The 27,311-nt window shown below is 38.9% G+C and overlaps 1 protein-coding gene across 6 annotated transcripts; it reads right to left on the bottom strand.

Moving 5' to 3' along the window:
- Window positions 1-398: 398 nt before the first annotated feature.
- LOC139793352 (Y+L amino acid transporter 2-like) lies at window positions 399-25,074 on the bottom strand. 6 transcript variants are annotated; one of them, XM_071737895.1, is made up of 12 exons: window positions 24,651-25,071; window positions 21,930-22,003; window positions 20,019-20,060; window positions 18,005-18,522; window positions 14,873-14,998; window positions 12,156-12,300; window positions 11,084-11,207; window positions 10,240-10,343; window positions 9,861-9,957; window positions 8,377-8,526; window positions 6,490-6,673; window positions 3,215-5,924 (listed from the first exon to the last, which is right to left on the bottom strand). In XM_071737895.1, the coding sequence occupies exons 4-12, from the start codon at window positions 18,504-18,506 to the stop codon at window positions 5,833-5,835; spliced, it is 1,524 nt and encodes a 507-aa protein (XP_071593996.1). In that variant the 5' UTR covers window positions 18,507-18,522; window positions 20,019-20,060; window positions 21,930-22,003; window positions 24,651-25,071; the 3' UTR covers window positions 3,215-5,832. The 6 variants fall into 6 exon arrangements, with proteins under 6 accessions (XP_071593998.1, XP_071593996.1, XP_071593997.1 ...); XM_071737896.1 differs by lacking the exon at window positions 20,019-20,060; XM_071737893.1 differs by lacking the exon at window positions 21,930-22,003.
- Between the last annotated feature and the right edge of the window lie 2,237 nt (window positions 25,075-27,311).

The following is a 27,311-nucleotide window of genomic DNA, read 5'->3' as shown; positions in this document are numbered from 1 at the left end:
TGCTCCAGCATGGGGTCCTTCACAGGCTGCAGGTGGGTATCTACTCCCCAGGAGTGGAGATATCCATGGGTTGCAGGGGGAAAACCTGCCTCATCATGGTCTTCACCATGGGCTGCAGGAGAATTTCTGCTCCAGTGCCTGCAGCACCTCCTTCCCCTCCTTCCCTACTAAGGTGTCTGCTGAGTTGTTTCTCTCACCTATTCTCTCTCTTCTCTCCAGCTGCAGTTGCTGTTTTCAAACCAACTTTTCCCCCCCTCTTCTTTTATATGTTATCACAGAGTTGCTACCATCATCATTGTCCTTGGCCTTTGAGCTTCTTGGCACTGGTTCTGTTGGATATGGGGGAACCTTCTACCACTTTCTCATAGAACCCCACCCTATAGTCCCCCACCCCCTTGCTTCCAAAAACTTTCCACACAAACCCATTACACCTCAGCACTGGAATTTCCAAAGGGTGTCTATAAATAGCTCTTCACTACCAAATAACAGAGAGACTCGGAGATTTTGCAAGTTTTACCTGAGAAAAAGATGAAGAAGAGAAAAGGACAGTTTGAGTATAGAGAACTGCTCAGACATTCCAATTTCTTTCTAAATTATTTCTATAACATAGATAGTTTATTACCATAAAATAGCTAGCTTATCTATTAGCTATTATTAGCTCCTTTATTATTTATGCTTAATGTGGAAGTTCTAAAAATGATATTCATTTTTAATATCATTTTGATATTCAAATATTTTGACTCATCCTTCTGAATTGGGTACTCATATATGCTGTTCTATGTAGGAACCAGGAAAAAAATGGAGACACGAAGGCAATCCTGTAAGTGAAGAGACATGTCTGAAACTTAACCTTCTCTTCATTTGAATTTGCAGTAGAACTTTTCAGAATCTGCAGCTCCCACTTCTCTGGCGCTCATCCCTTCCTTGCCAGGAGCTGTGCAAGGTCCCAGAACAAGGGGCTCAGATTCCTGAGAGCAGCAAAGTTCTCCCTCTTGCGGCCTCAAACCTAACTCCCTGGGTAACTTTAAATTCTGCTTCCATGGCTACACAGACGCTGAGCCAGACGAGGCCTAACTCCTAAAATACCAAGAGAAAAAGTGAATTTCATTTGCAGCTTTCTTTACCTGATGGCGTGGTAAGGGGCGAGAGCGAAGCTACTGGGAAATAAGGTTAATGTCAGACTAATGAGAATATTTTGACCCCAGCACACTCTAGGTTATTGCAAGCAGGTTCTGAAATTCTTTTGTAGAAGCACATGTAAATAGGCCAGGCATCTTGTTCAGCAGTTTGTCTTTAACTTATGGTCATTACCATATTTTTTTTCTATTTCTAAACGACTCCCTGCACACCCTCTCTAGAGGAAGGGTTTATTCCACTTTTAAATCTGAGCACTTTCTTTGTAGGTAGAATGTTCCTAAACATCCTCAAGAATTTTTTTTCTATTTAAATTCTATTTAAATTCTCTTCGTTCTCCCTAAAGCAGGTGTGACTCACATTTGTTTTTGACTGTGTGAAATGAACATTTCTAAGCACTAAGTAAATATATTGCTGAGTCAGTCTTTGCTCTGTTTGTTTGCTGAAGTGTACTCAGATCCATCACTTGACATATAACACATTTTTAAACACCTACTAATTTCTACTGTGTTTTTTACTGTAGCATGAACAAATCTCATATATTGCTCCTGTTATAAGAGCACTGACTGATGTGTCAAAGAATTATCATGTGGCATCCTGTATAAGTATGCATTTTATTTTCCTCATCCACCTTTTTTTAAATTTTGTTTTTTAAAGCATTTGAGACACTTGCAAAATTATAGCACTTCACATAGTTGCTTGTCTGCTACTCCCTATAAGTCAAAACTAAATCCTGCCAAAACCAAAAAACTGGTAAGATTTGCAAAACCTGCTAGCTTACCTACTAGGGAACAGGGACTTGACAGAGTGCTCCAGATTCACAGGTTGTGCAACAAAGCTTCTGAAGTTCCTGTTACACAATGAAGGTAATTTCCAGAAAAGATCTTTAGGAAGTGTCTTCAGTTTCAAGTCACATATGTGTGTAAGGCATTTTTGTCCTGTAACAGAGCTGTGACATGGCCCACTGTCAGGTCATGAATCCATCAGCTTGTTCTGTGCTTCACTATTCTTGTCTTGCCTAAAACGAAGAGATTTTCTCACCCCTGCAGCATCCAACAGTTCTTATGGCTTTCTAGGCTCATGCAGAGCCCAGGGATCTTCAGCACTTTCTGGGGCTGATAATGAGGCTTTCCCCTATCAACAACTTCTGGTTTTGTTTGCTGACACAGAAATGCATTTGTCTTCTGTTGTTATTCAAAAAACTGTGGTTCTTCAAAAAAACACAATAATCCTGTATTTTCTTGACTCCTAAAGAAGAGCTAGAACTATTCCCAAGTACTGTATTGCCCCAGCTTTTGAAAGATCCTTTCTGAGCCCTGCAGGTGGGTTGTTCTCCAGGGTTTCTTGCTCCTAAAGCCTGCCAGGCTCCTGTTCCGTGCTGCACTAGGGTTAAGAGGTAATGGGCACAAACTTGAATATATAGGAAGTTCCATCTAAACGTGAGGAGGAACTTCTTTGAGGGTGGCAGAGCACTGGAACAGGCAGAGAGGTGATGAACAGTCCTCTGTCTCTGGAGACATTCAAAACTCACCTGGACACCATCCTGAGCAACCAAACTACTAGAGGTGAACCTGCTCTGGCAGGGGAATTGGACTTGATGATTTCCTGAGGTCCCTTCCAACCCCTGACATTCTGTGATTCTGTGATTTCATGGGCTGTGTCTTCCAAAGGCTTCCAGCATTATCCAGACCACAGTCCCTTCCACTGCAGAGATGTGAAAACACCTACTCTTTATATTTTGTTATGAAATCACAAGATACTTATCTTGATGCCAAGACCATCTTTAAAAAAGTAGACTTGTTTATTATTTGACTGCATAACTGAGCATCTGTGAATAATGCAAAAAACTGTGTTTACTTTTATACCAAGAAAGTCTTTGAGTAAAGAATTGCTCATAAACACAGCAGGGAAAAGTCACACTTGAAGTAACCAGAAAATTTTCCTTCCATAAATGCCTATCATGTTTTGCTACAGAAAACATAAATGAGTTAGAGTCTCATTGTTCTCTCTGGAAAACTTGTGAGCCATAAGGCAGGGTAAATTTCTATTTTTATGCTTTAAAACCAGATAACTACAGTACTTGCCAAGGATCATATGTTTATTTATTTAAATACTTCAACATCTATGACTTGCTTTAGAACTTTGACAATAGCTTACATACATTATTTTTAAGGTGTGAAAAATCAACAAACACATCAAGATTTCCTGGATTCTGAAGTCCATAACAGCCTGGCTATATCATGATGTCCAGTAACACGATCCACATCTATAACCATGCACCTGACTGCTACTTTCTTTCTGTCCAGAAAGAAAGAAAATGAAAGCTTGTGTGTCATGCCCAGAAAGTTAGCAGATTCATGTAAAAACAGCTTTACCAAAACACCAAAAGAACCCCAAACCAGACAAGAAATAAGTTTCTCAGCTCAGAATTCTCTGTGGAAATTGTCTTAGTCCATAGCCCTTGTTACACTACCTGTAGTGCCTGTTACCTTTTACCACCCAAGAGGTCACCTCAGGTGTCTCAAATCACTTAGGAACTTTGGTCCTGCAAGGAAAAACTGCAGAGGATGGTGGAATGCTGCCTTGGTGTGCCACACAGCTCAGCAACAAACATAAAATTGAACTCCTGGAGACAAAACCTGCCATGTTTAGTCTGGTACCCACTTGTAGGGTTTGTAGTCTCTCTCTGCCCTGATACGGTCTGGGACCCATGGCTCTGTTGTTAAGTAGTGCTTTAAGAGATGGGACAAACCCACAATGTTTCTGTACAGTACTAAAGCAGGATCCAAACTGGTGCTGTACTGCAACAGAGGCGTGGGTTGTGTGTGTGAAGAGTATGTGGGGATGCTGTGAGCTGGGTGAACTCAATTCCACTTTAGGTCTTCTTTCCCCTTTGTGTTTTATGATTGAGATGGTTAAGTTTAGTACTCCAAAGCTGTGGCTTCCAAAAAAAGAAAGAAATGTGCATTTCAATTATCTTCATGTTTGCCTTCATGTTCATACTTTGTATCAAAAGTAAAGCCCTCTGAAAGGAACTGCCACAGCAGATGGCATTGAAATGTGAATAGAAGGTTTCAGAGGAGCCCTGTCACTCAACACTGCATTGGAGATGCAGGAAATTTCAGTCCTGCAAATGTCCTGAACAATGTGGGGAGGGAATGGAGAGATGTTCAAGTAGCAACAATTGCCTTCTTCCTTATTCCATTGCTCTTTCTCTAGGCAGACATCAATAAAAGACAATTATGCTAGAAGCTACAGGGACTTGTATAAGATTAAAATACCCTAATTGGTGTTAATTGAATAGGAATGATGAAACTCAAATTAGAAACCAGGTGTGCTATATTCAAACATAATTACAGAAAGGAAGTATGACTTGCAAACAAGGATAGCTAAAGGTACTGCATATAAACAAAGCACATTAGAGCTGGAGAAGCTGTTTTTATGATCTAGGTTGCAAGGCTGATAACTTTTCTTTTAATAACAGTTATTATCTTCCACTTCAGGAGACTAAGAATTAGGACTAGCAGCACATTCCTGTGTGCCACGCTCTAAGACTTAAATGTTCAAGAGAAGAATCCTAAATTTTAGCTGCCCTTTCCTTACGTGGCACCCACTGGTGAGTGCACTTGTCCAGTGAATGCATCTGCCCTGGGTACTGTGCAAGTGACAAGATGTGTGTGACATGAAGACCTGGCAGGGAGTGCTGAAGGCTCTCTGCATGCTAAGGAGGAGACCTGCAGGTTACCTTGCCAGCAGGAACTTGGTGAGGCATGAAGGGTTGGGTTGGGACCCAATGGAATTTGTAAACATCAATAGTTTTTCCTGACTCCTTGTGAATTCCTTCAAGAAGTTCCAATGTGGAAGAAGTTTGTATGATTTATAGGGTTCCCACTTCTGATACTTCTAGGCAAGCAATGGAAAATATGGAAAGGTGAAGTGTTTTCCCTCAATAAACTCCAGCTAGAACATGACTCAGTCCCTTACTGTGCTCCATGGTAGGTTGTTCTGCTGTAAAATAGAAGTACTTTAGATATAATTTGTTTGCTGAAAATACCTTTTCTGCAAAATGTTAATGAATGTGGGCTATAGTCAAATAAGAATTTCTAATAGAATTAAAGTGACTTGAAACCTTGGTTTTCTCATTTTTGTACAATACATATGCTGAGAATTATGCATTAGAACAGTTTACCACTAAAATCACATTGATTCAAAGAATGCTTACCAGCTTGAATTATCTAATTTTTACTTTGGCTAAGAATTTAGTTATATATTTAGAAGTACACCGTGGCTTCTACTTCCTGACTCAGGTTTTCAGTCTTGCAAGTGTCTGGTCTGTCTTTTGTTATATTTATCTTTGTGACAAGACCTAGTACTTGTTACTACAATTTTGCAATTAATCTAATACTTAGCACTTATTTACTAACAAAGGTTCGTTCATACAGTGCTTATAGTTTCACAGTGTCACATGATAACTCACTATTATCAGAGTTGTTGTTTTTTTTTTTTTAAATATCTGTAAAACAGAGTGGTTTATAAGACAAACACAAATTAACAGCCAAACTGATAGTACATAGTACTATCAGCATAGTTCAGTGATTAGTGCTTTGGTACAACTGAACACCTGACGGAGAACTTCAGATGATAAAAATTGCTCCAGTTAGAAAATGTCAAGGTGCAACTCTCAGTGTCAAGGCAACTCTATTTGCTCTTAGCTGCTGTAGGTTCCATGTCTATGTCCAGGTCTGACAGAGAACAGTAAAAGAGCATCTGAACATACTTTGTTGTTGTAGCTGTAACACATAGCAAAAATATGTAAGACAAAGTAAGACAAACATATATGGATTTTGAGGATTTAAAAGCACTACACGTATATTATGAAAATTACAGAACACTTAAATCACTTGGATTAAGCACAACCTAAATAACTAAAGGCAAAAGGAGCTCAATCATTAAACAGAAAGTCTTGTTTAGTTAGACTTTCATCAACATTTTAATTGAACTGAAGATCAATAGTTGACTTTAAACTGACCAAAATGTTCCACTCCGTGGGTAGAAAGTGAAACAATGGTGTCCTGCTCTTTATGCAGGTGTGCATTTAGCCTTTACAATCCTACATGGCTTTTATTGAACCAACATCTTGAGCATATTAGATGACCACAGACTGGACTGTTCTGTACAGGTGTGCATGGTTTTGTTTTTAGGGTCATGTAACAATGCAAATGACCTCAGGCATGCTGTACACAGCCTGGTAAAACTTCATAAGAAAAAGCATTCTAAGAAAAATTATTCTTTATGCCTTCTGACCAAGCATTCAAGATTTTGGCACACTAACTAGGACAAGATGATGTTGCTTACCAGAGAGCCACTGCAGATGCTTAGGTCGCTTTTCAAATGGTATATGGACTCCCAAATAATAGGCAGGAATGCCTGAGAGGGCAATACCAACACCAATAAGGGAATTGATTGTGTCACTGTAGAGAGGAACTATGACCAGGAAAAGGGAGCATAAACAGTATACCATAGGGAAGAAGAGGCTCAGCTGTGGAGAAAAAAAAAAAGTAATTCCAGGATTTATTAAAAGATGCAGTAAATATTCCATTGTCAAGACTTTGCAGATTAAAATTAGACAAGTCAATAATAAAAATATAACTATTTACTATATGACTGCTATGTACTGATTCTTTTGACTGCCTACAGTCAGTACAATTGTCTAGTTTCTGTGTATGCTGCCAGAGCCTCTTATCTAGGATTCTATGACTCTATCTGGTACACGTCTGAACACCTGAGCATTTTTTTTGTTTACAGATCTGCACAAGCTCAGTTTCTTTCCACAATAGTAAGAGATCAATTTTTGAAAGCAGTACTTTGAAACTGAGAAACAATGGGTAGTTTTCCCTTTAATTACAATTGCAAATTTTTAATTTTAAGTTTAATTGGAAACTAACTCAGCTTAGACTTTCAGCAACTGTGTTGATGCTACAGATTTAATGGATGGATATATATACATATACACGTATATATATAAACATAACCATTTTGCCTGGGCACTTAAATATAACACTAATAAGAAAAGTTGCAATAACCTCTTTACGGATTTATTTTTCACTGAAATATTTTTCACTGTCTGTAGTAATAAGCCTTTTCAAGAGTAAAGGAGCTGACATTTAAATACTAGCTAAAACTCCTCAGGGTTTGCTTGTATTTTTTTTCCTTATAAAGATTAAAATTTAAGTTGATTAAAACCAACTGTTGCATTTCAGAAAAAGAAAAAGTGTATGCAGAGTTGTGATGTTGACTAAGATGGCAAATGCTGATAGGAATTAAACAATCATTATCTATAATCTGACTGTAATCCTCACCTTAGTAGAGTCAGTAGCAAAACTGCCAGTAAGACAAGATATAATCTTATCCTCCGCATATTTTGTGGGAGAGTTTGGAAATGAAGTTTGAACATGCTTCAGGAAAACTTCATCTATTCTAGAAGTTTTTCCAGCTGTAGGTCCTTAGGACAGCTTACTCCTTTGTTTGAAGCATGCTTTTTTATAATCAGGGTTTTGCATTTAAATGGGAAAAAAAGTGTATTGGTAAAAATGGTGCAGGAAGTTAGGAAGAGCGAGCGAGAAATACTTAGATAGGGTGTTAATTTGGATTTCTCATAATTTTTACTGCATTGCTGCAGAGCTGAAATACAGGTCCTGGAGACAATCAACCTCAGGGAAGATGGGGCCAATGTGTGGCTTTGTGTGCCTGAAGGAAGCTGGAGGTTTGTGTCCCTGCTTCCTTGGACAGTCACTGAATTAAAACTGGAAACAAGTTTTAGGTGCACTTTGTTTCTGTGCATTCTCCCTCTTTTAACTGATAGCCAGATGCTCTTCTGCAATCAGTCAATAAGCTTCTATTTTACTGTCTATGACCACTGCTACCATTACTATGGGGGTAGTTCCAGGATGGGCATGTATTTATTCCTCATCTATTTTGAAATAAAGATAATTATAAGGTTGAATGAAAGGAAAAAGAAATGGCAAATATAATTTCAACCTCACAAAAAAAGTACTAGAACAGTTCTTTTGGAAAACTCAAATGGGTTTTGCTCCTTCTTATTTTGTATGTTAAAAATATTTCTATGGCTGATAAATAGTCGACAATATAACTAGTAATGTTAAGGCTGTGGTATTAAGGTATTAAGTCATGCATGTGCATGACCTGTCATTTTGGGGCTTGTTTCCTCTCTTTCTTACTTACTTTAACAGGCCGTGGTCTGTGTGGCTGAGTATATCTCAAATATATCAGTCCTGCAATAGACAGACCAACAAAGAGCCAGTAGTTGAAGCAGTAGTAATTAATGAGTAGGAAAACATCTTCCACAAGGAGATAAAGCAAAGTCATTAAGCCCTAGAGACAAGAAAAACAAAGACATTTTAATGTGGAAATAAAGACATATCTTATAAAATATTATAAGAGGTAGTAAAGTCGTAAAACATCCTGTTTCCAGCATACTTGTCTGGAGTTAGGAGATCAGGTCATTGCAAGAAGGATGTGCCTAAAACTCTGAGAAACCCGCAAATATGCTGTGTGAAACACCCTGGTATCTCTTTTAAAAATACAGCAATGAGATCAACCCATTTGGCTGAAGAGGCTTTGGGTTTGTGAAGTTATGTTCCAGCACCAGCAGAAAATTCTCCTAAGAAGAGTGGGTGAGGAGACCCAGACTTTGCTGTGTTATGGAGAAGGCTGCTGAGAAGCTTTCTGTAGGCAGTGGCTTTCTCTGCTGCTCTGGCTTCAGTTGGAAAGCAAACTTTTAATTTAGTTTCACTCTTGGAGGCTCTCACAGCCCAATCATTCACTGAGACCATTAGAGCACATACTGTGATATGCAGACATGCTGTGCTGCCTTTGTGGAAAAAGGTAAAATACCAGGAATTTACTGTCTGTTTTAATAGATGAGCAGGAATAAAAATCCGCTCTGAAATAAAATGGTGTATTAATAGATATGAAATGGTGTGTTAAGGGAGTATGGCTCACCTTACTGCTGTGAATAGAATCCCTGTAGAAAGAGGGATTATAGCGAGATTATAACTTTCAGTAAATTATTTGGTGATAAATATTACTGTGAATAAATATGTAACGCAGGGCAATGGAAGAATCCATATAAAATTAATTTTGAAATAGAAAGCAGTGAAATACTTTTGAATGATTCCACCTTTTCTGTTTGTGCATATCCTTCCCCTTATTTTAATTGCTATATTTAGGGATTATTTATTAAAACCATTTGCAGTAATTCTATAGCCTATTGGCTCTTGTGTAACAACATTCAGGAAAAACTCAGTATGACTATAGGCACCCAATAATAGAAATTACATTTTAAGTGCTTTGTCATTCCTGTTCTAACTAGAAAATCAGCCTGTGGCAGAGTCTGTGGGATGTTCCTGCTGTATTCTCCTCCAGTTATACTGTGAAAACTCACATAAAGACTTTATTCCTGTCTATACTGTTACGTACTTGGACATTCTCTAAGTAATGCCATAGGGATGTGAATCAAGCCATTCTCTTTCCACCAGTAGCCACCAGTAGCACCCTCCTCATTGAGTTCTAGAAATGGTGGCTTTTGAGGAAGATGTCTCCAGCCCAGAAGAAACCTTAGAGGGATGGTGAGAGTGGAGGTAAGGTGAGCCAAACCCCTGTCTGCCCTGGCAAGCATGGGGCTGGGCTGTTACTTTGTCACTTACATTGAAGAGGAGAGCAGGGACTGGTGTGAAGCACCTCACATGAATCAAGCTCAGACTGTCTGGAAGGTGTCCTTCTCTGGCTCCAACATAAAAAAGCCTGAAAAAAAAAAAAAAAGAGTACGAAAGCTTAACCAGACATTGAGCCAAGGAACAGCTTGTTGCCATCTGACAAAGGCAGCATTATTTCTTTTATTATTCCACTGTAAATGCTTCTCTTTTTTCAAGACATGTCAGGTCGTAACACTCCTTTCATCATACATGAACAACTTGACGTGCCAAAAATCACCTGTGTTGCTTTTACAACACAGTAAGTAAGGAGCACAGAATACTAAGAAATTATTCCATTTAAATTATTTAAAATAAATCTTATATTTCATACCTGGATGCTGCAATTATTGATGAGTTTAAGCCACTATAGCAAGACATGGCCACTGCTATAGGAATTATCCACTTTCCATAACCAAGGGTTTCACTGCCAAATGTCTGCAACAGAAAAAGAAAATTATAGTGAGGCCCATCAAATTAAGCATATGGACAAACCTGAGAAACTTTCATGAAAACACACCAGACCAAATATAGGGTGTGAGCCCACACTTTCTTATGACACCTGATAATGACTTGGGCAGTTAGAATTTGGAAAAACTGATCAGTATCCAAATAAAAATGGCAGATATGTTAAAAGAATAACTTTTAAAAAAGAATCTAAGCCTAGATCAAGTCAGTGAACAGAAGATGATGTATTGGCTTTATTGTATTCTGAAAAATCCTGTCTGCAGTAATCTAAGAATTATATTTTTAAATAAAATATTGGTAGTGTTTTAAAAAGCATTTCACTGCACATTTTTGTGTTGACAATATTGGTGTGATCCTACAGCATTAAATGTCACATACTGTACATTAGAATGATAGCAAAATCACTCAGACTTCCCATAGCTCTTTTTCTGTCTGGCCTTGCAAAACCATCATTCTACAATCGAGTGGTTTTAGGAGCACATAGGAGGATTTTACAAGAGCAGATTTATTTGATACATTCTTTACATGCATTTTCTAATATACATTTCCTAATATACTGGTACTCTTACATGAAAATAAGCTATAAAAGAAAGCAACAAACTTCAGCATGGAAATATTTCAATTGTTTTGCCAAGATGTATGCTACCTGAGATTCTTCTGCAGTGTCATCCATACAGCAACTTCTAATTTCATTATTTTATGGAACTTACCACAGCCACAGCATCACTTGTGAGGAGAGCTGACATATCCAACACTACGTAGTATGCTACATTAGTCAGCAAGTAAATAATAGTCACAACAGGCATTGAAACTGCAATAGAAAGAGGTAGATTCCTGCAAAAGGAAAATGGCAAAACTATTTCATGTTCTTTGATAAAGGAATATTTAAACAGAAGATTGTTCCAAATTCAAACATTTCTGAATGGATGCCTCCACCACCACTTTTTGTCATCTGTAATTTTGGGATCACAGGGTTACAAAGTAATTTGCAGACCTGTGTAGGACAATTCCATAGGCAGCTTAGTTGCCTGTGAATTTGACACACGTTTTAGAGAAAAAAACCATACATTTATACCTGTAAATTTTATAAATCATCTTTCCTATGAAGCAATTTTAGAGAACACTTAAGCAATGGGATTTAAGTGCACATTTGGGTGTTTTCCTGATCAGAGTTTTTTTCCCTGACTCATAGGCTCATGTCCCAAGAGGAGGTGGATTCAGTCTGAGTAGATGAGGCACACCACTCCCCCAGGACATGTCTCACTGCAGAGGGGAGGAGAGGATATATCCAGTGCTACTATGGAGGATTTTATTTTTCACTTAACATTTCATATTTAGCAAAATGGGCTATTTTTTCCCATAAGCAGTAATGCTGAAAATATAGAACAGTCATAAAATAAAACAGTCTCACTCTACTGGAAAAATAACAGTTCTATCTGACTGAAAAGAAATAGGGAATTTTGGAGAGCTAAATGGAGTTTTGTTTTTCCCTGCTTTCAGCTGGGATTTATTCTCCTCCTTTAAAAATTCTGTCCTAAAGTGGAAGGTCTAAAATACATATAGGCAGACAAAGTGATTTATTAGTGTGATATAATTGTTGAGAGAGGACAGTAACCATGACGAATTTGCACACTTACTACTTCTATGGAAAAATAAGAATTTGATTGCAGAGAAAATAGTAAAGTAATTCCCAATCGTAAAATCAAATACGGAGGGGCTTGTCCTGCTGTTACCTGTTTTACCAGGGCACTTCAGCAATTCAGAGGAAAAGCAGCCATTTACCTCTGGGGGTTCTGCATTTCCTCGGTGACGTAGTTGAGCGTGTCCCACCCCGAGTAGGAGAAGAGGGCGGAGTAGAGAGCCAGGGCAATCATTCCTGGGCTTGTTGCTGAGCCCTCGAATGGAGCTCTCAGGTTTTCTGTTTCTCCTGTACAAATGGCAGGTACCAGTTGCCTGTCACATTTCAAGGACATTAAACCCAAAGTCTCAGCTAACCAAAAGGAAATAAAACCCTAATGCATCCAGGTTTCATCACTTTTTTTCTTAAAGTGCACAGCTTCTATTTTCACATGACAAGGACGAAAGTTTCAGTGAGACATCCAGACAGCTACACTTGTACAGGGAGACAGCAGAAGATGTTTTCCCATGTTTGTTATATGGATATGACTTGTGTAATTCTACTGGAATTGACAGCATCCTCACCTCCTTGCATCTCCATCTAACCCGCTGAAGGAAAAAGCTGTACTAAGGTCATGCTATGCCCTGTCAGCCAGCCAGAGGCACTTGGGAAACCCAGTTTCAGTTCCCGGATCTGTCTAATATTTCTTCCTCATATCTGTACTTTTGTTTTCACCAGAAAAATTAGTGGTCACAGGAGGGGGAACTCCTGAGGCAACATTCTGAGGCAACATGCCCAGTTGGATGCTCAGCCTCACTAAAAATTAGGACATTAAAATGAAGAGACTTGAAAAATCTCTCATTTCCAAATTTTCCTGTACCTTAGCTCAACCTATTGAGATGATGATGTGCAGAATGCTGCTTAAGAGATGAAATGTTAATGAAACTGCACGAGCCTCCACTGTGATTCTGAAAAAGGGGAAGAAAGGCCTTAGTGAGTTTGCAGAATGAAAGTCAACTGTCTAATAGAACTGGAAGTGGGTTTAAGTGTTAAGGAGGACAGAAACATGCTGAAATCTCTATTAGGGAAGAAAGGAAGGTCTTTGTTATAAATGAAACAACTTCACCCTGTGGTTAAGCTAAGGAGTTTATGGATACCACAAAAGCAATTCAGTCTTTGAAGAGCAGTAACTACCAGCTGCCAGACTGAACTGAGGAAGCTGAAAATGGTGGGAAGGAACAAAACCCAAAACCCTCCCCAAACCCAAAAACAAAATCCAAAAGGAGCAAGACAAGCTTTTTAAACTCAAGGCAGATAAATAATTTGCAGTGTTTTGAAGCAAGAGGCTTATCTGGGCCCATCAGAAGGAACACAGCAGAGCTAAAACATTCTGGCTGTTGTCATTGACACGGCTGCTGTGTTTAGAAGAGTGCATTGATCTGATCACAGCTTCCTCCAGAAGTCTACATCATTCCTCCATCCTTCTGTAACTGCATGCCTGGTTCTGCTTAAATAAAGCAGAGATGAGAACTTTACTATCAATAATGTTTCCTCTTCACCTGTACCCTCCCTGACCCCAAAGAGGACCTGGCATGGGCTGACTGGATGCAGTAGCAGAGGGAATGGCCCCTGGGCCAAAGTGCATCACAGCAGCTGCCTGGCAGTGAGTGGGCTGGGAGTTCTGAAGGAGCCACGGGTACATTTGTGACTGTGGGGACAGGGCAAAGCTCTACAGGGTGACACCACTGGCATGCACCTTTCTGAAACTGCAGCAGCTTTATGAGGGAAACAAGTCCTTTGTGTAACTGTGGCTCTTAGAAAATGCTTTTTCCTCTACATTTTTCCCTACCCTTAGGACTAGGCTTGTTTGTTCAGGTTTCTTTAGACTTCAATGAACAGACATGCACGGGTAATGGTTAAACAAAAAAGATCTCAAGGTCTGGTGTAGCTTTACAGCATAAGAGCTGATGCAACTGCAGCCAAGAAAAGAAGAGCAGCAAACATGGAGAAGAAAGCATGCAGATGAAGTTTTATAAGCTAGCTTCAGCAGGAGAAAAAGACAATGTTTAAACCAAAGAGGGAAAAAATCTTTATTTTAATTGAATGAAGATATAATGGCTATTTAGGGATTTCATGGGAAAGGAAAATGAAGAAACCTTAGAAACTAAGCAACAGAGCTAGAGTTGGAAGAGACTTCAGTGTACCAGATACCCAGATTAATAGAATCAAATTTGTGTCATATGCAAAGATCAGAGGTAGCACCAGAATAAACCAGTCTCCACCTTTTCAGTGTATTCAGTTTGGTCCAGTTACTGCTGACACGAGGTGGCTCATCTGTCCTATGATATCTCACAGCACCACAGTGATTCACAGGACTGCACAATTTATCTCCTCCCTTGTTTCTAGGAACAAGGGCCTCCCACACCATGGAAAGAAAGGAGGTATTCCAAAGAAAGGAGGTATTCCTCCCCAGTCCTCTCCCCTCACCAGGCACTGTGAAGGACATGTCTGGTGATTTCTCTTCTGCTCTCCTGTCAGAGGAGAAGTAGCAATGCCAGCCTTAAGTAAACATGAGTCAGAGACACTAAAGCTGACTTTAAAATAGCACTAAACTGATGCTAATTCAGCTGCTGTCTGCTATTCAGCCTGAAAAAGGCAGAACTCATTCTATGTTGGTTTGCCACACTAAGCACAGAAGAATAATGAAATGTCTGTAGTTTAACAAGCCATAAAGTTCCTCTAATCTTCCCATGGCAAACAGTTTTTTCCAGAATAAATAACATTTCATATGTAAGCCCTGAGAAGTCTGATCTTCCCTGGAAGTCTGATCTGAGATTTTGAAACTCATATATAGTAAGAATTTAAGGAAAAATATTCTTACCTTTACCAACTTTGTACAGGCCAACAGCTATCACCAAGATAAGAGCCATAACTTTAGCATATGTGAAAACATCTTGTACACGGGTTCCCCACTTCACATTAACACAATTTATAAACGTTAAGGAACCTGTAGAGAAAAAGACTATGCATGAGAGGAGCACAGATAGTTTCCATCACATAAAAGCACATTTCAAATACATCCTTACAGATACAACCCCTCTTTTAAGAAATAAAGCAGAATTAAATTTCACCATTTCAGGAGCACCTAGTTTATTAAAAGAAATTAAATACCTGATTTAACAGTTACCCAGTATTTTTTTTTTTTTGTGAAGATGCTATTTTCTTGACAGTAGCTAAAACAAAATACATCAGATTTTGAATTCTAGCACTAGCTTCTGCTCCTTTTGAATAATCTAAATTTTATTAAAGCCAGCAGAGTTGCTCAGATGCAGAAGGTGAGGTTTCTCTAAATATTTATTTGTGCTGATCTCTTCCCTGAATTTCTCCCTGCTGATTTAAGCTCTAGTCTACATACAGGGTCAGGACAGCTTCTGCACCAGAAATGAGATGCTGTTGACAAGATACTGAATTGAGCCAGGCCAGCATGCTGTGACTCTGTGCCCAAGGGTCAGGAGCTGCTCCATTCATGCTTTGACCCCAAGCCTGAAGGTTACAGAAGGACTTGTGTAGGGAGCTTAAATTTTGACCAAATCTAATAGAAATACCAGTTGCAGAGAGTGTGTCAATTAATTCTCCTTTCCTCCTTCTGCCATATTCTTTGCATTTAGTTTTGGAGCAGAAAGCTGGTGGCAGGTCCAGCCAGGGGCTGAGCCAGCTCCCCACCTCCTCTCGCTGTAGCAGCACCCTCCCCACACAGCATCAAAGGCATCTTATCTCCCTCCCCACACAGCATCAAAGGCATCTTATCTCCCTTGCAACTCTGCAGTTCAAAGGAGAGGTAGATGAGGAAAGGGTCAGATGAAGGTGTATGCATTGGCAGCAAGCACAAAGCCCAGGTGCTGGAGGAGATAGCAGGACAAATGCTGCCTGGGTGGCCCAGAGTACTCTCCGAGTATCCCTGGATCAGAATGGGTGATTTCTTTTCTAGGAATCTTACTGGTCTTTCCCTTCTGCATCTTTGGCCTGCCTATAACCTGCATGTTGGTTTTGAAAGGAAGAAAAAGGGGTTTGTAATGTTTAAATGAAAACCATTTAGAAACCTTTCTGTATGGCAAGGAAATTAGCATCCAACCACAGATACCCACAGGAATCACCTCCATTATCATGAGCAACTCTGCATATTTGACAGTGTCCTCTCACCTGTCAAGGTATTAATAGACATATTTACAAAAATGGGATCTAATTTGTCCCTGTTATTTCCTACTAATATGCCAATGTTTTGTAATGGGGGCAGAGTTTTGTTTTTATTGTGGTATTGAAAAAAACACAAAAGTTTATATAATGATTGTTCAAGACCAGTGTCAGGTTTGAATATAATTTAAAACCTGTCTGTAAGTATTGTCTTCTGTAAACCTTTCTCTAGGAAATGTGGTATATACACTCAAATAAGATTTTATTCTCTATAGCTGTAAAAAAATCTTCTAGTAGAACTTAGCCATATACTTCTTAAAAGTACAGTATTTATCACTAACTGTTAGAATTAAAGGTCTAGGTCTTGAAAATCATAAAGAAGTGTTGACTGAAGTTTTTAAAACTGAACATTTAGGAGTCACTTGCAATGCTAAAAAGTGCTATTTGAAATACTGCAAAGGACACGTTTACCATATGTGATAAGACACCTAACACATACCATGTGCTACAGAGTGTAATTAAATTCAAGACAATGAGATCTTGCCATGAAATTCCCAGTAAATTCTAGTACATATATACATGTTTACATAAGTTCTCTCCACTACGCTGGTGAAGTGCCAATTAAATCCATGTTCCTAAACCTTATCAAAAATTTTCAAGCTATGAAGAGATTTTTCAATCTGACACTGCTGCTGTGCCTATCACAGCTAATATAAATACCCTCTTAATTTCCCCTGCCAGCTGGGCTGTTACTCAGGCTGCTAAGCCCAGTCAGTGCTGAGGAAATTACTCTAAAATGTCTAAAAAAGCAGCAGCCACCAGGCACACCTGGGGCATCAGCCCAGAAATCAGAGGTGCTACAGCACACAACTCATCCACAGGAAGAGGACAGCAAGAGGAACTAGGAAAATGAGGGCTTAAAGAAACATCAGGATTTGAAGACTGGTTCTCTTAAGTGTTAGGATTTCATGAGGTGCACCTAGAACACCTAGGAAAAGCATTTTTGACTTAGTCAACAATTGGTTTCTTATGCAAGTAGAGAATTTCAGCTGCTCAAGTCTTTTGGAATAGGGTTAGTTGACTTTTAGACTGCTCAGTGGTTGTAACTGTCTCACGTTCCACCATGCAGCCTTTTTCAGAAATGAAGTCCCTCTGCACCATGGTGGCAGGAGTCAAAGCTACAAAGAAAACATCTTCTCAGAGCTGTCAGTATACATGGTATTTTCTTAAGTTAAAATTACATGTTCTTTTGGAAGCTTCTGTTGGGTTGTACAATAATAAGCAATTTTTTAAAAAATGTGTGGTAGCATAGCCTGAAAGGTACACATACTCCATCTTGACAAATCCAGAATGCAGCTTGTCTACTGGGGGATGGATTTGTAATACTTAACCCTCTGGTCCCCAAAGGCACACAGTCAGTACAAAGTCAACTCTGCCTGATTACATGCCATGATTTTTCCAGAGACAAAACTCATATTAGGGAGAGTATCTTTAATTCCATATGAATTTTAAGATTATTGTTCATTTTTTTGTAATTTGTAAGTAAGAGGGGAGAGGGGACATGGCCCAAATGAGGCTGCAAATTCGATTGATGATCCATAGTGATATATGGATCTTTAATCTGCAATATTATTGTATTCTCTCCCCTCTAATGATCTTAGATCCAAATATGATCCATCTGGACAAAGGATTATTAGTTCCTAAGATGTTTTATAGAGGAAATAATTATTTTCACAGAAGGTGAAGGAATAGAGATTCAGATAAATCCTCTGGGTGCCTACAGCTATAGCTCTGATCTTCTAGGAATCATAACTTTACTTACAAATGCAAGCAGCTGCAATCAACCTCACTGCATCATACGGTGGCTGACAATGAGGAAAGATTGGCTGAACAATGTAGTTAGCAAATGTGATTGCTATGACTGCCTGGTTTGATGGTTCAATAATTAGCAAGGAAGACCACAGTCTGATGAAGGCCACAAAGCCACCAAATGCTTCAAGGATATAAGCATAACTGCCTCCAGATTTAACGATGGATGTTCCCAGTTCAGCATAACACAAAGCTCCAAACAGTGAAAACATCCCACCAAGTGCCCAGATGACTAAAGAGAGTCCATAGGAAGCACTGCACACTAAAACACCTTTGGGTGATACAAATATCCCAGAGCCAATCATGTTCCCAACAATTAAAGAAACTCCATTTAGTAACGTGATTTCTTTTTTCATCTGCATTTTTTCTCTTGTGTCTTCTGCAAGGTCCGTTTCAGCTTCTCCATTCTTGCTTTTGGATTTTTTGTTGCAGCATATTCTCCAGGGGCGTGGCATCCTCAACTATCATCACCTGAAAAAAAAAGAGAAAAGAACAGATTCTGTAACATACTTGGCATCATGACACACATGAGATAATAAGCAACCAAGGCATAAGTGGTACAAAGAGCAATTTTTAAAAAATAATTGTTTTTATCTTGCTGTCCAGGAACTACTTACTACTGAGTAACTACTTACTACTTTCCCTGTTCTACCCTTTTAATGGATAAATGTGAGACCACTGTTGTTGGTTATAGATTCTGAACCTTTCATAAACTCTAAGCTCGCTTTCATTATTTATCTTGAATTGTAATTCTACATTACCTTATTGAAGTTATCTTAGGAAAGAAAGAGACACTGTACATGGAAACATGTTCCAATACAGCTGGAGTGCCCCACGCAGGAATACCTCTCCCTAAATTTTGCTCCCAGGAAGAATTTTACTTCATTATTATCTGTTTCACCAAATCACATCCATCTGAAAATTATCTGTTGAGGAACACAAGAGAAAAAGATACTAAAGAACTCCAGCCTCAGGAGGTTAATGTTAATGCGAGGATAATGAAAAGAGCTTTAGCTGGTTTTAGAGATGAGATTCCTGCTGCAGTGAATTAGTTATTAATCTGTAGCTTATTTAGTTATTAGCCTCACTTGACTTCTGGGGAGAAGCCACTAGCATACATAGGGATTGAGTTTTGAACACCCTGTTCCTGGAATGCTTTTGTTTAAGGGAGTCCAACAAAACATGACTGTAAAAGCCTCCCACTCCAATCAGTGCTCACAGGGCAGGATCCAAGTACTCTGGGAGCTGGGGAAAATGACCTCCCTGGTTAGCTGCATCTATAAATCAGTCTAGTACACAAATCACACCCCTTGGAGGCTGAGGTCTCCAGGGATGGAGAAGGGAAATATAAGAGCTGGGGAAGCAAAATGTCAGAGCTGAGATGGCAGAAACTCTCCTAATTCTTTGGTCATGCTGACTAATGATGATGCTTACTCAGAACAATGACTTTTTCTGGGTGACTGCCTCAAAAGAAAGTTATTTTTCCTTCCTTCCCCCCCTCCTCCACACACATTCTAAAACACTTCCAAAGAAAACTTCCTCAAAATCCTATGAGTCAAGTTCTCTGAGTAGAACAAAGCTCCTCCACGTGACATGGCCAAAAACTTGTGATCACAGATTTATGGTGTTAAAATGTGGGTCAAAACAACCAAACTTCCTGAAAGGTTTGCTTTCCTTTGAAAAATATGCCTGTTTTAGTAGCCCTGAATAATTTATAATTGCATGTGCTCTTTTCCATTTTCTTCTGGTGAAACTCAGTTTCCTAATTGATCAGATAACTAACAAGGCCTGATGAGGATTAAAGATTAAAAGATGTCAAAATCGCTTTAAAGATTAAATGCTTTTCTCATCCCAGTGGCACTTCCTCTAACCACAGAAACACTGTGGGAACAGAGGGCTAGAGTTAAATATCAATTCTTGCCGTAGGTGTTCAAGAATCACTGCTAAGTCTCCCAATGTCTGCTCACCTCTTCTTCACCCACAGGAGACTCCTCTTCTCACTTTGTCACCTGATTTAAGAGAGAAATTTCAGGCATGAAACCAGCCATGCATCTTCCTTAAAATTCCTGCTAAATATTCCTGTTTTCTACCACTAACACGATTTTTCTGATTGTGTGAAAGAAAGGAGAGGGGGGGAAACATTACCTATCCCTCCCCACTTAAATCAGAGCTAATACTTCCAGAACCTCCTAGCTCTGTTTCTGCTCTCCATGGCTATGTGAAATGTTGGCAAAAGCCTCCTGTGATTGCAGCTGTCTGGAGAGCCAAGTCAGAACAGAAGTTTGGGCAGAACTTAGTATTATTACTACTTTGACAGCAAAGCTGAAGTTTAAAAATTGCCTTGTGCTTCTTGAGCCTGATGTGGGATTTTACCTTTCTTTTTTTTTTTTTTTTTTTTTTTTCTTAATTTTAAAATATGGTTTATTCAGAGCTTTGAGCCAAAATGCACAAATGCTTAAGTGTTACTGCTTAAAGAGAATATGAATTTAAAATGCAACTGTTACTGAGGTGATGTGAATGTAAAGCTTTGCAAGTAGACATCAAAAACATGGTGATCAGGTTTCCTGAAATGAAGTTGCATTGATAAAGGAGATAAGGTTATTTTCCTGTAAAGTAGAGTACACAAGTAGGTTTACTACCAATTGCAATGTGTATTGCATTGTGTAATACCAATTACTAGTTTTCCAGTTTCATTAGTACAGGTAACTTGTATACAGGCTGTCAAACCTGAACTTTGATGTCTAGTCCAGATTACCCAGTAGCTAAAGGGAATTTGAGCATTTAAACTGGCAATGCTACCTAAGCCTAGTAGAACTTTTACAACCGATAGATTTCATGAGAGCATGAAGTGAAGATTAAATTATCTCCTTGAGTAACACAATGTTTTCCACATATATTTCTTCTCTCTTGTACAAACAAGATTATTTCAGATCTCTAAAAACGTGTAACCAGAGCAGTGTAGGGAAATACTTCTTTCATAACTAAATGACTATGGACAAAACCATTTTGAAAGTAATAGAAGAAACAGTACAAACTTTTGTATTCTGAGAGATGTCACATTAGCAAAACTTTTAACCAGACCCTGAATCATGTCTATAGCTAGGGACATCCTGAGAATCAAAGGATAAGAGATTCAGTTTCCATAGCCAAGCTGTGTAACTTCACTGTAGTTACCTGAATTTATTGCAACTGAAAATCTGCAAGAAACAAGAATTTGAGAACAAAAGCTTTTGAACAGCTTCTGCCTGTCCTGTCCTCCTGCTCTCTCCCCAAGCCAAAACCAATATTCCCCCTGGCTTTAACAGAGCACTGACTTCATTCAGTGGAGTCACAATGTTGAAGTTGTTATTGATTTCTTTATTCAAGACTACATTTTCCTTAAATACACAAGATCTTACTGAGGAAGGACTCACGGTAGTTACTAATGAAGTCTTCATGCTATTCAGAAAATCAGCAGAATATAGAAAAATAGTTTCCTGTACAGATCTTCCTGCATAATTGCAAAAGGAGAGGAGATTTTCATCTAATAGGTAAAGAATCTACTGCTGTAAAAATTCAAGCAGCAATGAAAATAATTCGAGGATATGCCCAATTTATGTTGCCATGGTCTAACTCCCTCCTTTGTAGCTTCTGCTGTTTTGTTCCTACTGAACCCAGCCCATAGCCCTGACCTCCTGTTACCACTGGCACTTTATCCTCATCAGCCCATCCTCCCTTTCTGGGACCAAAACTGTCTTGAACTGGCATGCCAAAAGGCTTAAGCAAAGAAGCCCAGCTGTTCAAGCATGACTGTTCTCTGCCAGTCCTCCCTCTGGGTCACATTTTGAGGGTGGACATAATCCAAGTGACACCCAGTACTAAGGTCTGGAAGCACTTACAGGCTGGGGTCAACTGTCAGAGCTGTAAGAAGTTGAGTCCTTACAGGGAGGTGGCCATTTTCAGTTGGAGAATCCTGTATTATAATAGGCAACAAATCAGCCCTCTAGCAGAGAGGAATTCAGAGAGGCTTCCTGGGTATGGAAAGATTTAATTCATGCAATAATTTATAAAAGGACATTCTTTGCATTTTAGCATTATGCTTTAGCATGACTGAGTGTTCAAAGGATAATCCTACTGCAATACTAAAACTTTAAGGCATCAAAAAAGTTATTTTAGTAAAAAAAAAAGTTATTTAGTAAATAAGTAAATAAGTAAATAAAGTAAAAGTAAATAAGTAAATAAGTAAAAAAAAGTTATTTAGTAAAGTTATTTTAGTAGCTCTTGTGTATGAAGGCTGAAAAGTAATACTTGGAAGCTTCCTGACATGAAGGAAGGTCCCTGCTCTCTTGGTTGTCATATACTGAGATAAGCAGAAAGAGCCACTGCTCTCTGAAAATCAGAGATTCAGACAGGCACCAACATGCCAATGTGCCTTAGAGGCTGTAGCAGGCTCTATGAAACAGCTGAAAACACTCTCCTATGCCTTCTGTCAGCAAATGATCTCTATTGCAGAACTTCAGAGAACCCTGTGTTCCTAACAGGCTCCGTCAATAAATGTAGGAAAATTTTCCTCTGAGAGCACAGGCAGACGTAACAGCCCTAAATCCTTTGAAGTCTTGTTTATACCCCAGCTGTGTGCAGAAAAAGCAACAGAAAAGATCCTGTAGACAGACACCTGAAAAGTTATGGAAAACAATTACACCACACAGGTAATTCTCGGTAGCTCATTTTTAAGTCAAGCTACTGCCGGATATACAGAAAAGTGAAGGAAGAAGGACAGCTTCATAGTAGTTGAAAACTCAAACTCAAATCAGTTTATCCATAAACTAGTGCAGGACTGGTTTGGTAGGGCAAGATTTTCTCTGACACTTCCCATGTTCAGGTATTTACAGCCTCATGAGTGATTGCCACCTACTTGAGGAGGTAATCAACCTTTGCCAGAAGATTGAGCAAGGCTTGGTCAGGGCTTATGGAAGTGTGACATTTTATGATCTGCTCCACAGATCCCCAGAGGGTCCAAGCTGTCTCTACTTGTTAGGACATTTTTAAATTCTCAGCTTTTAATTCAAGAAATATTGGTAAATAAACCAGAGGATCTCTCGGAGAGATCAAATATTGTTCACTTCAGCAGATTCCCTTGGAAACTGAGCATATTTAGAAAGTCACCTCCCATCAAAGCTGCTGGAATATACTGGGCATCTAATTCTCTCCTTAGTTTTTTTTTTTTATTGGAACATAAAATCAGATGAGCCAGTAGTTTTCAACAGGACCAAAATGAATAGATTAATCTTCAAAACACTGTTGATAAGCATGAGCGGGTCTTAAAGGGAGTATACCTGGCAAATTATACTGTTGAACATTTTCCAGTGTGAGAGATCAAGCAAACAAAACAAGATTATGCATTATGAAGGAACAGCATAAAATACTATTAGCAGTAATAATAAAAACAACAACATCCAGTTTGATTTCATCTGAAGAAGACATAACCCACCCAGTTGGAAATGACCAAATTTCCTTTTTGTCTTTAAATTTTGTTTATAAAAATACTCAGTGAATTAATGATTCACGTGCCCTAATTACATTCCTGTGGTCAGAGGCTAGTTTTGCCATAGGAGGGGCTTCCCACCCCAAAGTAAATCACAGAGGATATTTGAGAGAGAATATACTGTCGTCCAAAACTAAGAAAGGTATTAAAAAAAGAAGACAGCAGCTTACCAGAGGGTAGGTGATATAAGTGCTTCTTTGAGCAGAAAGGCTACTGCAATTGAACAGTGACTCTTTGGCTGCTGCTCTAATCAAGCACACATCTGTTTCATCAGGATGGGTAAGTTAACACTAATATGAAAAGCTCCCTTCTCTCTTTTTGTTTAGCTTTGCCTATAGCATCTATTTTTATTACAGTAGCATGAATACCAAAACCAATGAGAGCTTTCAGGAAAGAAGATCCTAGGTTCTCCTAGAATGTGGTTTCCCCAAATCTCAACTAAAGTCATTAGCAGGCAGAAGCAGACAACTTAGTATTAGCTGGTCTCTATTTCTTTAGAACAGAGAAAGTTAGAAATTTGGGATAGAAATAAGACAAAAGGAATGTTAGTAAAAACGAAACAACCTTCATCCATGTGTCAGTGAAACCAAGAACAACTTCCCAGAAGTTAATGTGAAAAAAATGCAGTCCAATTCCTTCTTGTTAACTTAGAAAGCCACAGTGAGTGCTTTTAGTAACATAGAACACAAAGAAGTGCTTATTCTTATGGCATAGCTCACCAAAAGACAAAGATTTTCAGACAGGGGAGACTAGCAAAGAATCATAGCTGACTGAAAATCATAGGCATAATTTCAATCAGCCTAGGGTTTTTTTTTCTGTTTACTTTTAATTTTTTTTCTTATTTAATCTACTCATTATTAAATATTTATCAACTCAATTGTTTTTCCTAACCAGAGAATTATAACTCTGTGGCTTTTCTAATAATTTATGACATAAATTATGGTCATTTATGACAATTCTAATAATTTATGACATAATATGCAGAACGGGCTGATCTAGTGTTAAGATCTTACTTCATTAGACAAGCTTTTTAAAAAAATCACAGGTAAAAAACAAGCAAAGAAAAATTACTTACCCGATATATTCAGCTTTGACTTCTGAAACAATTAAGTTGCTGCTTACAAAGTACTTTTGGAAAGCCAGTATGGTACACAGCACAGTATCTGCTGAGACAAGTAATCATCCAGAAAACAAAGTCTTCTGGGCAGAACAAGAAGTTAATGAATGCAGAACACTAACCTGGGATTTTTGTTTTCCAGGAACAAGGCCAATAATAAGGGAAAAATTTGTACCATGTCAAAGGGTAGGAGCTGATCCAGCAGGTCAAGAGTCTTAAGTCACTGGACTGAGCTGAGGCACCAGATAATAGGACTTCATCAGAATTGGGTACTAATCCACACAGGAAAGTGAAATAATTGAATTCAAATGGCCTCAATACTCCAACTAGAAAACCAGCAGGAGAGTTGAATCGTGTTGCACATTCCCTACTTTAACCCACAGTGACCCAAAGGAACAATAAAAACAATGCAAATCTTTCTATTGCAAGTCAGTGCTCCTCCTCTATCCTCTTTTTAAAGTAACGTCTTGTAAAAATATGTTTTCCATGTTAGACAGAGACAAGTCTACAGTTAATGTTTACACAGAAATGGCTGTGCTTTTTTAAAACAGGATTCAGGTACGTGTATGGCATGAGGCAAGCATTTTTGAATAAACAGCCTCCAAGCTGATTTATTTTTATCTATGAAGGAGAGTTATTTATCCCTGAGAGCTCTCTTAGTCTGCCTGAAAAGACTGCACAATGTCAGCTGCCTGCAAGCCAGTAGTTACACACATTATAACATAGCAAGAGACATTTTGGCAACCAAACTGTTTTGCAGGGATGTTCTCTGCTGAAAGAGTAGAGGCTGAGCAGGAGATTCTTTAATCAGGGCCCCTGTCATCTTAAAATCTTTTTTCTTCTGTCAGGGCAAAGTTAACAAACTGTAGCCTGAAAGCCAGAATGCATATTTTCAAGAATGCCTAATTACTTCCACTCTGAAATTTGTGTCCTGCTTCAGATTTAGGGGCACAAAAGTGGTTTTAGGTTTTATGCTACAACTGAGAGAGACTGTCATCAGGCATTTTCCCCCTTTCAGAGGTGGAGGGTACCCTTTATATTGTTCATATATTCCCCAACTTCAGCTCTTTAATTCTGTAGAAGCTGTATCGTGGAATGCAAAACTCAACTTTTTCCTCTTTATTGCTTCCTGTATTACTATTTGCCTGTTCCTAATGGGTACATCCTACTTAACATTTCCCATGAATTTAAGTGACAGCATAAATCAGCACTGAATAATCATAAAGCATTCCACTCTGTGTATGGAAAACATTTATTTCCTAAACATTATTGTGAACACAAAAACTAATTCCTTTGCAAAGGAAGATTATATGTGTTTGCATTTTAACTAAGTGGGATGGCTCATGAGAAAGTGAAAGTGACTTGCTTTCTAACATTTTTCTCACTCATTTTTACAGTCTTGTGGGATTTGCCTAGCACTTCTACAGTGAGGATTCTCCTGTGCCAGCTCACTGCTTATAGTAGTTCTTCTCTGTGTTATGGCTACACATGTACATATTTGCTCATGGCACAAAAAAGTACTCTTGCCTGAATAAGCCTGTGACATTTTCTGCTTACCTGCACTTCCATTACTGCTCAGGAAGGCTTTTCATACCCTGCACTGGAAACAATAGCACTTCAATTATTTCCAGGGCCCCCCTCATTCCTGCCATTGCCCAGAAGCAGTGAACAGTTCAGCTGCACCTCTGCCAAGTCCTCTGCTTCCTCCTGTTCTGCACCTCTGCCCCCTGCACCTCAGTGCTCAGCCAGCACAGCCTCCTACAGTTTTGTACAGCAGACGCACTTAAAATTAACCCTGACTGAAAAGATCTTTACTTACTTTCCCATGAAGTGGATGCAGGATAGAGCACAGCACACAGACCACGTCAAGAAACCTCTACCAACTTTACCTGGGAGAACATGAGAATCAGCAAGGCACTGGATATACAGCAATGAGCTCCATAATCTGCTGGTCAGTGTGGCAGCACCTCTTGCAGGACTGAGCTCTGGTTGTGCCTGTTCATCATTAGATGGACATACCAGGTTAGGTTAGCACTTGGGCAGAATATTTCTAAAGTTTTCAATCTGAAGAGTAGCAGCACATCATCAAGCTCAGATAGCTTCCAAGTACTGTGAAGGGCAAGTAAAGAGGGTGAATAATAACCTAATGACAGAAGATATTCGGTATAGTCAAAATAAAAGATGATTAAAAATAGCTAAAGCAGTTACATTAAGTGACTAGGTGTTAAAATGGCATATGAATTCTAATGATTACAAGTGCAAAATAATATGTGTAGTCTTGTTTCTATTTCCCCCCATGATTTCAGCTGTACATTTTAAAAGACTCTCAATGAGATATTACAACTTGGAAAAATGCTCGTATTGTTAGCGAGTGTTCCAAAACATCAGGAGCATTGATCCTTGGAGTGAAGAAGCTGAACATATCTGTTAGGAATTGCTAATGAAAAAGTGAGGAGTGCACAAAATACTGCTGTAAATCAGGTGCAGGAAGAGACTTAAAAAAAAAAAAATAATCAGCTTTTCAAATGGTAGCTCTCTTGAGGGCTTGCAGCCCTTTCTCTCAGGGCAGGGGGTCCCACCAGATCCATACCCAAAGCTCTGGTCTGACTGTACCAGACA

The sequence above is a fragment of the Heliangelus exortis genome, chromosome 2, assembly GCF_036169615.1.
Source record: "Heliangelus exortis chromosome 2, bHelExo1.hap1, whole genome shotgun sequence".
NCBI lineage: Eukaryota > Metazoa > Chordata > Aves > Apodiformes > Trochilidae > Heliangelus > Heliangelus exortis.
This window is presented reverse-complemented; position numbering and strand designations above follow the sequence as displayed.

What these genes read in the sequence shown, in the direction of transcription:
- LOC139793352 (XM_071737895.1), bottom strand. Translation starts at nt 18,506, where the DNA reads ATGCCACGCCCCTGGAGAATATGCTGCAACAAAAAATCCAAAAGCAAG. An exon ending in CCTGTACAAAGTTGGTAAAG is followed by an intron (nt 12,301 to 14,872) that starts GTAAGAATATTT and finishes CCATTTGTACAG; the next exon opens with GAGAAACAGAAAACCTGAGA. An exon ending in CAAGTGATGCTGTGGCTGTG is followed by an intron (nt 10,344 to 11,083) that starts GTAAGTTCCATA and finishes TTTCTGTTGCAG; the next exon opens with ACATTTGGCAGTGAAACCCT.